Below are 12,371 nucleotides of genomic sequence, written 5' to 3'. Positions count from 1 at the left end.
TATCAGATATCGGCTTATCAGATATCAGCTCAGACATCCAGATCGCCAACCCCCACCTCCACCCCAACCGAGACAAAGAGCTCAGCACCCCATTTATCAGCTACAGAGACACAGATGCCAGGCTCTGCACAGCTGGCTGGCTCGGCTGATGCAGGGGCAGAGCTGAGGGCAGAAATTCTGCATTTTTCCTCGTCCAGTCACCCTGGCGACTCCAATGTGCACAGCTCAGCTGAGCAGAGCCTCGTAGCCCTTCTCGGCATTCCCACACGCGGACCCCTAGCACAGGAGAAAGACAGCGGCTGAGGGATGTATGCAGGGAGAAGGCAGAATCCAAGAACAGCCCTTACAAGAAGAAAATTTTGTGAAATGAATGACTTTTTTTCCAGGAAAATGTTATATTCTAGCCTCTTCCTTTTATTTTCGTATAAAATTATGTCTCATTTCCCAACAAATGTTGAAGCAAAAGTGGTGCTTTTGGGTGATGCACAAAGTTTACTCTGTGACTCTATGGGTCCCAGCCCTTCCCCATCAGAGAGCGTGTTTAGGAAACCAGGAGTATAGCCCGGAGCGGCCAGTCCTGCTCCTGCCCAGGCAGGGGAGCCAGGCCAATGCCCCCCCTGCTGTGGACACTGTCTTCTGGCCCCATGTGACCAGAGCCAGGTGGCCCATCAGCACTCAAGCCGACAAGACAGACAGAGCCAGCAGTTTGCAGAATGAAGCCAGCGGCCTCGTTTGGTCAGGGAACTTGAGGTGCATGCCAGCTGCCTCGAGTTAAGACAAACAAGGGGCGCTTGGGTGGCTCAGTCGGTGAAGTGCCTGCCTTCGGCTCAGGTCATGATCCCGCGGTCCTGAGATCAAGTCCCGCATCGGGCTCCCTGCTCAGCCGGGAGTCTGCTTCTCCCTCTCCCTCTGTCCCTCTCCCCTGCTCCTGCTCTCGCTCTTTCTCAAATAAATGAAAAAAAAAAAGAAAATCTAAAAGGACAAAGACCTTTAGCAGCTTTAGAGCTGCTTCTCCCACCGCGCCCGAGCCAAGAATCTAATTTGAAGTCCTGCCCGTGGCTGAACACGGCCTGCAGCCTGTCTCACCAGGGACCCGAACCAGCGCGCACGGGAAGCCCACTCAACAGCTGCATTCGGCTGAGCAGAGAGCACAGCCCACGGCTTCTCCTGTCCACAGAGCAGGGAACTCAGGGCACACTCTGGCCCGATTCGGGTCCCCACACAATGAGCTGTGCAGGCTCTGGCCCCGTCCTGATGGCCTGCCAGGCAGGGAAGCTGATTCATAGCCCCATCTACTAAGGAATCGAATATGCAGGCCCGACCCCCCAGGAAGCCGGCCAGAGATGCAGACAAGGTGGGGCTCTTCCTAGAGCTTCACTTCGGCAGGGAACCGGGCCAGCAAACCCCCCATACCCGACCCCACAGACGAAACGTTGTCTCAGCTGGAAATGGAACATAATAACAGGCCCCACCTGACCACAGACATTCCCAGCAGACTCGCCCAGAAACCCTAAACTAAGCTGACAGAAGACAATATAAATATCTAACATGTTAGCAATAAAAAACAAAACACAGCTTCAAACCGTATAAACCCTACATTGACAGGACATAAGGAGAAACAGACAAGTCCACAATCCCAATGGGAAATTTCAACACACACCTGTTAATAACTGATAGAATGAGCAAACAAAAAAATCAGTAAGGGGACGCCCGGGTGGCTCAGTCGGTTAAGCACCTGCCTTTGGCCCAGGTCATGATCCCAAGGTCCTGGGATCGAGTCCCACATCGGGCTCCCTGCTCAGTGGGGAGTTCAGGGGGGAGCCTGCTTCTCCATCTGCCTGCCGCTCCGCCCCCCCCCCCCGCTTCTGCTTTCTCTCTCTGACAAATAAATAAAATCTTAAAAATAAATAATAAATGGGAAATCACAGATATTTAGAAAGTAAGCTATAAACTTTCAAACAACCCCAGGATCAAAAACAACTACACTTCGCTGAATGCTAATGAAAACAGAACATAGCAAAACGTGTGAGAGGCAGTGAGGCAATGTCCAGAGGGAAGCGTGTGATCGTAAGCGTGCATATGTACGTACGAGAAAAGGAAAAGAAGGTGGAAATCACAGGTCTAAGTCTCTCTCTCAGGAAGTTACCAAAAGAAAAAAAAAAAGTGACAAACCAGAGAGAGTGAAAGGATAGAAGCAGAAACAAAACATGAACACAAGCAAAAAAGTCAGAAGTCAATGAAACAGAAAACAAAATTATCACAAAACCAAACATTTGTTTTATAAAAAAAAAAAAAAAGAATAAAATTGATGACCCTCTGACAAGAGTGATCAAAAAAATAAAAGTCAGAAGAGGGAGAGAGAGAGAGAGAGAGGAAGACAAATCAAAATGTATCAGTGAAATTGGGAATATTACCACACACCCTTCAGATAACAGTGAATTTACTGAGTAAAATCGCTCAGGAAATGTTTCTCTCGTGCACCCCTTTTCACATGGACATTTTCGGGTATTGACGAACAAAACACGATCATAAAACAGAATGTGGAGGACGAAGAGCCCAGGACACTCGGTATCCCACCTGGGAGAACAGAGCAGGTAATTCCTGGGAGCGCTTAGGGGTGATGGTCGGAGGCACCTGCCAGGCCCCGGGGGGCAGGGGGCAGCCCCACAGCTGTCTGCCCACAGGGATAGTGGGATCACCCCCCCACACACACCAGGAAAGGTGGCACGCTGGCGTAGAGGGCAGGGGAAATGGGGAGCCAAGAGAACAGAAACTCCAGAAAGAAGGAAACACTGTGAAAAGTGAAGTTTCATTATAACCTGTAACCTGGCTCTGCACCGAACCGTATTTATCTGGTCATGATGTGGACATAAGGAAAAGGGTCACAGCACTGCAGGGGAGCGATGGGGCCAAGGAGGGAGAAGCAATGCTGCATCTCTCACAGCGGGGAACGGATTAACTCCTATGTAAAGATATAATGATACATAATGCATCGTGCAATGATATAAAGATACAATGCGCAAGAAACAACTAAAAGTTTAAAGTGCTAGGGGTTGGTCATGGAAGGGGACCAGACAGCTGACTCTTAGTAACAGGCACTCCTGAAGGACATGACAAATCTTTGCAACAGAATCCATTTCTTTCTTTATTTTTTTTTAAGATTTATTTATTTTATTTTTAGAGAAAGAGAGGGAGACAGCACAACCAGGAGGGGCAGAGGCAAAGGGAGAGAATCCCAAGCAGACTCCCTGCTGGGCATGGAGTCGCACTCGGGGCTCGATCTTACAACCCTGAGATCATAACCTGAGCCAAAACCAAGAGTCAGACGCTTAACCAACCGTGCCCCACAGGCGCCCCCAGAATCCATTTATGAGCAGTTCGCAAAATAATATAAACGGTGTTATCATTTTTGTGAAAATACACGTACCCACGCTCACGTGAGCCATGCAAATCCATCTGAAAAAGGAACCCCAGGCTGTCTCTCACGATGAGGTTATGGGTAGATCTTTTTTCTGGTTTCTTTGTACTTCCTAATATTTCTGCAACAGGCATAAATTGCTTTTGTAACAAGCAAATGATTACTTTAAAAAACTTAAGGAAGGAAATCAAGAGCTTGAGGGGACAAACATTCCCAGAAATTGCTACAAATTACTTTCAAATGCTCCTTTTTGCCCCAGTCTCCTGATGCTGGTTCTAATGCAGAGAAATGGATGACCTTGTTAGCTATTTTATTTTATTTTATTTTATTTTTTACGTAATCTCCACACCCAATGTGGGACTCGAACTCACAACCCTTGAGATCAAAAGTGGCACGCTTTTCCGACCAAGCCAGCCAGGTGCCCCTCGCCAGAGATTTTAAAAGGATGCACGGAGTAAAGTGAGAGAATTCTTTACCTAGGGAGTTACAAAAGGAGGTTTATAACACATACAAAAGTATGTTTTAATTACTGGAAAAATGACTTAAGACAGTGACATTTATTTTTAAATATCATTAACTTGGGGCGCCTGGCTGGCTCAGTCCATTAAGGGACCCTTAATTAAGTCCATTAAGCTCAGGTCTTGAGCTCAGGGTCGTGAGTTCCAGCCCCACACTGGGCTCCACACTGCACAGGGAGCCTCCTTAAGAAATAACATAAAAGGGAAATAATTTAAATTCATTAACTTTTCTAAGGCAGTAAATTCACCCACATCTGTTTCTTTCAGAAGTGGGGAGTATGGTGCCTCCTGCAATGAACGCCTGGCCCTCCACTAACCCCCACGTAGTAGGCGGCCACCAGCCCCTCCCGGGCGCAGGCAGAGCACCAGGAGCCAGAGAAACCCTCCCTTCCCTCAGGGGACCTTCCTTGACTTCTGTTCTGCCACTCAGCTGGGCTGGGCTCCCAGTGCACCCCCAGGATGCACCTGCCGCACCCCAATTTTGCCACCTCGCCACCGTTCCTAACACGGCCACCTGCACCCTGAACGTGGTAGTGGGCACAGAACCCAGCTCTCCCGCGTGCTCAGGACCCGGCTGCGCGCTATGTAAATGAACTCGCGCATTGGCTATGGAGACGCCGTACAACCACGGGGGGATTGATAGAACTTTCTAACCCGAGCTCCAAAGTTTCAAAGCAATGTACCTGCTTTCAATCAACGATGACCTCAGGAACAGTCATTTGTTTCAAAAACTCATTGTTTCAATTCTCATTAATTCTTGCATTCACGTCAGAAGCCTTCCTTTTTTACTATGTTCCTTGCTACTCAAGCCCTGACTCGATCAATCAGAAAACTTCAAGTATGAGCAATTTTTGGAGCATATCTAGTTTTATAGACGAGCAACCAGAACCCGAGAGAAAGAGCGACCTGTCAGTGTCACCCCAAAACTTGGAGGCGGAAGGATGAAGACCCCAGTGGTGGGCCATGCGGTAAGTGGACCGTGCCACACCCACCCACATACACAGAAACGCCCAGCCGAGGACATGCTCATGGACACGCCCACCCACTTACACCCCCACACCCCACCCACTTACCATAAGTGTGGAGTTTTTCCGTCAGCTTGTCAACATCAATGTGCAATTGGCTTTCTATAAAGTTTCTTATAAATTTGTTCCTCAGGGCTTCCTAAGGAAAATAACACAGCTTAACAAAAATAATCTCATTTCTTCTTACTGAATAATACTTGTTAGTTTCATTCGAAGTTTCATTATACAAGAAAAAGACACATAAAGTGAATCGTGGTAAAAGAGGTTCTAAAAATCATGGCAAATAACAAGATAACAGTTGATTAGGACATCACCTTGAAAAACAAAAGTAATGATTGTAATAATTTACATTATCATTGAAATTATGCACTAATATTGAAAAAAAAGATTGAAATAAGTGTTGACTTTTCAGGAGAATTTTCCAACAAAAGTAGAGGGTGATGCTTTACAGAAGATCCTTTATGGGGCGCCTGGCCAGCTCAGTCAGCAGAGCATGTGACTCTTGCTCTCAGGGTCCTGGTTCAAGCCCAATGTTGGGCATGGAGCCTACTTTAAATAAAATAAAATAAAATAAAACAGCCTTAAGATTCTCCCTTTGCCCCTCCCTCCTGCTCATGCATGCTCTATCTCCCTCTCTCTAAAAATAAAAATAAAATAAAATAAAATAAAATAAAATAAGATAGCTTTTAAAAAAAGACCCTTTCCATTGTGTTTTCCATAGGCCAGTTGTAGAGACGGGGTCGGTCTCACAAAACCACTGAGGAAGGGTTTCTGCATTTCCGAACCCACTACTACTCCCGTGGCCATCAAATCTCATCTTTGGAAGAAACTTGCAGATCATGATCTGTGTGACCCCTCTTTCATACTGATGGCTCCGACTCTCCTTTGTCAATGTCTTCACTAAGGAGGGCTCCCCAAGGTGCTTGGAATGAAAGCTTGCCCTGTGATCGACTGCCAGTTGCAATGTCCGTCAGCCTACACCAGACCCAGGGGACATCCCGATGCCCTGAGGCCAGAGCCAGGATCAAGCAAGGAGGGGGCTGGCGGAACGGGGACGCATTCTGGAACCTGTTGGGTCACTAGAGCATCTTTACACGTGACCCCGGCTTCGTGTGGGCGCACAGCCTCGCAACTTGGAACTTCCGATAAGGAATTCTCAAACGGCGCCCGTCGTCTGCGTTCAGCTCTGTGATTTCTCACCTCTGCCTCCTGGATGTGATGACTCTATCGACGCTTGTGTACCGATGACAGGACTTCCTTACGAAACGCCGGCTGGTGTACACTGTTAGTTTACGGGAATCTTGTGTATCTTTCGTTGGGCGTTCGCCTCGGGCCAGACACTGGGTGGGTACTTTCTGTGTATCGATCGTCTAGGCTCGGCCGCATCTCCGTGAGGAGGTCGCTTGCTTTTCACTGAGCAGAACAGCAGCCCGGGTGTCGGGCGGCAGCGAAGCATCTGCCCAACCGTCTCCGTCCGGTGGCAAGAGCCAGGCCTGGAGTACAGGCGACAGCCGCTACACACCCAAGGGCTGTCACACTCCCCGATCGTGACCTCCACGCTGAGAAATGGGGCGCCGCTCACACGCTTTGTCCTCGAAGATGACACGCTCAGGCGATGGAAGAAGGCGTTGCGTTTCTAACATGACTGCCCGCCCAGCCGGTGGTGCCAGCTCATGGGAGGACCTCTCCCCAGAGCCGCGCGGACCCAGAGGAGGGGGCAGTCAGGTGCTCACACGACTTCGGAGACTCTCCGTTTGTTATTCGTGATGTCGCGTGTCATTTCTAATCGCAGCAGAGACTTTCTCAAAGCCTAAGCTATCTACGATCTGACCCGCTAGAGAAAAAGCCTGCTGATCCCGGTATTAACAAATTAATCTGTGAGCAAACAAGTTCAAGAAGAACAGGACGACAGTCCTCGCGCTCACACAGTGGGGGCCGCCCTGAGAACCAGCGTCGCAGACCTTCCAACACCAGGACGGGACCAATGGCTGCTGGGGTCTGAAACCACATGCGTTTGCCTGGGACCATCAGCTCCCCGCCGGGCCCACTGCCAGTAGCTGCGGGACCCCCGGCACAGGACTCCCCCGGGGAGACTGACCGCAGCTCTGGGACGGTGCGTTCACTCCACTGCTGGGCTAGACCAGGAATCAAAGCCAGCCAGGCCGGCTTCTGAGGCCCTGCTATGAATCGTCTTGAACAACTTGTCTGGTGCATGAGAAATAGGCCAAACAAGAATAAAAAGGCAGGTATGACTCTGCGATCAGACTTTAGGGGACTTCGGTTATACAAATGGCCCCAGGCTTTTATGTGGCCCACGTCCTGCAAAGTTCTGAAGTTCATGGCTGTGGGGCTCTGCAGGAGTTGGCTATCTTAAACCACAGCCCCCAGAATTTGGGAATATATTGGGTTGTCGATACAGAATGTCAGGGAGTGATAACTGGCCCTTTAAATAGACCCACAGTCGAAAAGTATGCAAACCACTCAAAATCGCATTAAGATACAGAATTGTGCCTCCATTTATGGAATTTGTTTTTAAGATTTTATTTATTTATTTCACAGAGAGCGTGAGCACAAGCAGGGGGAGGGGCAGAGGGAGAAGCAGACTCCCCACTGAGCAGGGAGCCCGATGCAGAACTCAAACCCAGGACTCCGGGATCATGACCTGAGCAGAAGACAGACGCTTAACCGACTGAGCCACCCAGGCGCCCCTCCATTAATGGAATTTAAAGAGCAGGCAAATACTATTAAAGTATCATCGTGCTCATAATAGTGACATCTGGCTCAAATCAAGCCCTTGACAATTCACAAAACTGCCTCACACATTCAACTCTAGGTCAATATTATTAATCAACTGACAACCACACCTGACGGGCTCAGTGGGGTCCCTAAGGGGCCACTCTGATTTCGAGGTGTGCCCTCACAGGTGCTCCCACCGCCCTCGCCCTCGCGTGAAGGCAGCCAGCACTCACCTGCAGTTGGCTGAGCATCTGGCCACTTCCACCGCTCTGAAAAACGCTGGACATTTTCAGCAGTGTTTCTGTTAAAGTCTTCAGCTTGTCCATGAAATGGAAAGTATAATTTGCCTACAAAACAAAGCATACGTGGGTATGTTTCCAGTTCTCCTGTGCCGCCTTAGGAAGATTCTTAGGGGCTGGGCAGGGACCAGAGGGAGAGAAGCCTTATGTGCACGACTGACCACCAGAGCACAGATCTGCCAATGCCACCGGCAGGCCGCCGACGCCTCCCCAGGCCCAGTGACCGGCTCCAGCGGCCTCCGCTCTGACGTGAGTGCCGAGACCGCTCTTGCAGACTCTCCCTGAAACCCCATCCACCCGTCCACCACGGCAGTCCCAAGACTGAGCTCACTGTGGGGATCCCCAGATGTCCCCAGGACACCCCGGCTCCATAAAATCATTTCCTCCTCAAAAATATGCTCTCGGAGGGCGCCCAGGGGCTCATTCGGTTCAGCATCTGCCTTCGGCTCAGGTCATGATCCTGCGGTCCTGGGATGTAGCCCCGCATCGGGCTCCCTGCTCAGTGGGGAGCCTGCTTCTCCCTCTCCCTCTGCCTTTCCCCCTGCTCATGTTCTCTCCTCCACTCATTCTCTCTCTCAAATAAATAAATTTAAATATATATATATTCTTGGGTAATAGCCACGCATTTGTTCTACAATACCCAACACTACTGAAGACAGAGGACACCGCCTGTATTCTACCATTTATCACTGCTGGCGGAGCACATGAGCGCCAGATTCTTGTAAAACAGTTTGGTATCATAGACACAGGCCTAGTCACTGACCCACACACACAAAAAAGCCCATGCCTTTTTTCTAAAGATGAAAGACAAAAATCTATCCTCGGAAAGGATTTAAGTGAAATATAAAACGATATCCATGAAAGTGTCTACGGCAACGTTACTATATGTTTAATCCTGAAAATGGTCTACGTGCCCAAAAGACAAGGGTCTGGGGGGCCAACCACACGTCCCTGGGATCACCATGGGACCCTCCTAATGGCACAGGGCATCCGAGTGCGGGAGCTGAAAAGCAGCCACCACAGAAGAGAGAGGATGCTCCCCGTAGTTGTGCTCTTCCAGCCCAAAAACAGGGCAGGAGGTCCCCCTGGGCCACTGCTGGAGAGCTCTCGAAGCATGGCCCCCACCCCCAGCCCAACCTGGAGCTGCTTCTCCGCCCTCGACTTGGCTGCCAGACGCACGAAATGGTGTGGAAGGGCTTCTGCCAAATCCACTCTCCCCCTGCCTTCGTGTGAACCTGGCCCATTTGCACTCACACCCTTGCCGTTGTTGGCCCACACTGGCTGAGTGCCATCATCTATGTCTAGGGCTTGCGACATGATCCTTCTGGTCAAGAGACGAGGCCAATGTATGAATCAGGAAAGAGGAAGGTCTGCATCTGAACCGATTTCATGAAAGAGAGGAGAAATGTAGACAATCTTTGCCTTGTGTTTTCACAATGAGTCAAGGAGGGTGGAGAAGGGGGTGATCAGAAGCAGCGATCTGGCTTGAAGATCCGCCACCTGAAGACTGACCTCCAGGCCGCTGACCCCAGACCCAGTCGGCAGCAGACAGGCAGCGTTCTGAAAACGGCAACAGTACAAATGTCTGTGCAGAACCAACCAGTGGGACTGTCCCAGCCCCCAGAGGACAGCCACGAGACACGGGGAAACCAGACAATCTAGGACAGACGCGAGGGAGCCCAGCCATGGGGAGTGAAGGAGCGAGAGCAGAGTCAGGAATCACAGAAGGAAGAAAACTCACTATCGCTCACAAACATCCCTGAGTTCGCACATTTCAGAGCCTTTCTTAGAACAGGCAAACTTATGAAAAGCAGCCTAGTGTCTAACACACCTCGTAAAATCTAACATTCCAGTTGAAATTGGAATATGCATCCGAAGGCTCATAAGAAGCTTCTTAAGAAGGAAAAAAAAATGTAGTGTTTCAGATAGCGTCTTTGCAAAAGTAAAGGTCAGTGGCCGGTGAAGCACGCTCCATAGCTCTGAGAGGCGAACAGTATAAACCAAGAATTCCTACGTGCTGGTCATCTTCAGCTATCCAGGCAGGAAGAACCCAGGCTACCTGAGAACGCTCCTAAAAAAGTTCCTGGAACCCAACCTGAGCGAGAGTGAACTCAGTACAGCAATACGATACATCTCTGATACGTTCGGGATGGTGCTGAGCCAGAAAACCATTCCAATAGAGAATTGATTTTAAAGTCTATTTATTTTTAAGTCATCTCTACACCCAACGTGGGGCTCGAACTCACAACCCCGAGATCAAGAGTTGTGTGCTCCACTGACCGAGTCGGCCAGGCGGCCAAGAATTGATTTTTAAATAGTAGCTGACAAAGTCCTAAGTTGACTCCAAATGCCCAGGAAAATTCTTATAAATAACTGCGGAAATTACAAAGTTATAATAGGAAGGTTATAATTGAAATTGGAAGCCCCAATGGTTGACAATTATGACGCCAGCTAATGGGACGGTAATCTATAGAACCGGAGGCTCCATCGGCAACAGAGGGGACAAGGGGCAGGCAGGGAGGCAGGCAGGAGCTCCCACCTCAGTGAGAAAGAAGGACTCTCAGCATTAACTGTAGGAGGGTAAGCTCGACCCTGAAACACAGAGGGGAGGGCGCCTGGCATGAAGCCTGCAACTCTTGATCTCAGGTTCATGGGTTTGAGTCCTACATTGGGTATCGAGATGACTTAAAAATAAAGTCTTTTTGTTTTAAGATTTATTTATTTATTTATTTGACAGAGAGAGAGAGCACGAGCAGGGGGAGGTGCTGGTAGAGGAAAAGGCAGAAGCAGACTCCTCACTGAGCAGGGAGCCCGACTTGAGGCTCGATCCCAGGACCCGGAGATCATGACCTAAGCCAAAAGCAGACGCTTAACTGACTGAGCCACCCGGGTGTCCCTAAAAATAAAATCTTAGGGGTAAAGAAAAAAAAGGAAGAGAAAAAAACAGCAAAAGATGAAAAAAGATAAGAAGGACAAACATAAATTTTCAAAACTGGAACAGAGAATGACAACAATAGCTCTGAATAGGTTCAAACACCCAGTTCAAAGGATTTCAGATCCAGTTCGTTAAGTCATCCGATGAGTATCTATATTTATTGGACATCTGTAAGCCAGGTCCAGGTCCAGGTGCTGACAATGTAGCTATGAACAAAATAAACAAAACTCCTTTTTTTTTATTTTAAAGATTCATTTATTTATTTGAGAGACAGAGAGAGAATGGAGGGAGAGGGACAGACGGAGAAAGAATCTCAAGCAGACGCCCCACTGAGCACAGAGCCTGACGTGGGGCTCAATCCCACGACCCTGAGATCATGACCTGAGCAAAAACAAAGAGCCAGACACTCAACCACCTGAGCCACCCAGCCGCCCTCGAAACTCTCTCTTCCTGAAGATTATGCTCTATTACACAGACAACACTATGAAAGGCCAAGGATTTTTACACCGACTAAAAACAAAAGATATAAATATCTGAGAAACAAACTGAGGGCTTCAGAGGGAAGGGGGCTGGGGGAATGGGATAGACCGGTGATGGGTAGTAAGGAGGGCACGTATTGCATTGTGCACTGGGTGTTATACGCAAGTAATGAATCATGGAACTTTACATCAAATCCGGGGATGTACTGTATGGTGACTAACATAATATAATAAAAAACATTAAAAAAAAAGATATAAATATCAAGCAAAACCGAAATAGCTAGAAATGGTAACACCCACCAAAATAAAATTTGCGGCAAAGAGAATAAACAGAAGAAAGCTTGTTTTATTCTGAAAAAAAAAAATTATGATTTACTATGATTAAAATTTACAGACTTGGGAACATATCATCAAAATATATGAAGTCAAAAGGACTAGAAATAATGAAGGAATTTGATAGGACTGAACAGTAGGAGACCTTAAGCCTTCATAAGACCAGGTGGAGAGTACTTGAAAAATCAGGTCGTGAAAACGGCCCCCTGATTTGGGTTAAAACCTTGGCTCTGCCGCTTATCTGCTGCATAGTCTTACCCAAATTATTTAAACCATCAGCTTCAAGCTTTGAGAAAAGTGGGAGTAGCGGCTGTGGTGATATTAAGATAAATACCTATTCCGATGCCTCAGGCCAGGCCTGGCCCATAGTAAATGCTCAGTAAACACCCCCACGGTCAGACTCACACCCGTAGGTAGAGGTTGGTGGTGTTACTGATGCAGCCGAAGGAGAAGATCTAGAAATCTTAAATTTACAAACAGAGAACACATACACACACCCCAAATACATATGTATACTTACATATGTAATGTGTTTTATATATTTATAAATATATATATCTTTTTGTATAGCCAGTTAGTGCCATTAAAATTGGTTCGGATATCCTAATTTATCTTCTTTTTTTTTTTT

At 48.1% G+C, this 12,371-nt stretch overlaps 1 protein-coding gene across 1 annotated transcript in view; it reads right to left on the bottom strand.

The window, feature by feature from the left end:
* ABCA13 (ATP binding cassette subfamily A member 13) overlaps window positions 1–12,371 on the bottom strand; it is a 369,975-nt gene that overhangs the window by 239,636 nt on the left and 117,968 nt on the right. Inside the window, 2 exon segments of the mRNA XM_040644577.1 lie at window positions 5,010–5,100; window positions 7,931–8,044. Of these exon segments, the coding sequence (XP_040500511.1) occupies window positions 5,010–5,100; window positions 7,931–8,044 (205 nt within the window).

Source organism: Ursus maritimus, unplaced genomic scaffold, assembly GCF_017311325.1.
Source record: "Ursus maritimus isolate PB19 unplaced genomic scaffold, ASM1731132v1 scaffold_3, whole genome shotgun sequence".
Lineage (NCBI taxonomy): Eukaryota > Metazoa > Chordata > Mammalia > Carnivora > Ursidae > Ursus > Ursus maritimus.
The sequence above is the reverse complement of the archived record's forward strand: the minus strand, read 5'-3'. Positions and strand labels throughout refer to the sequence as shown.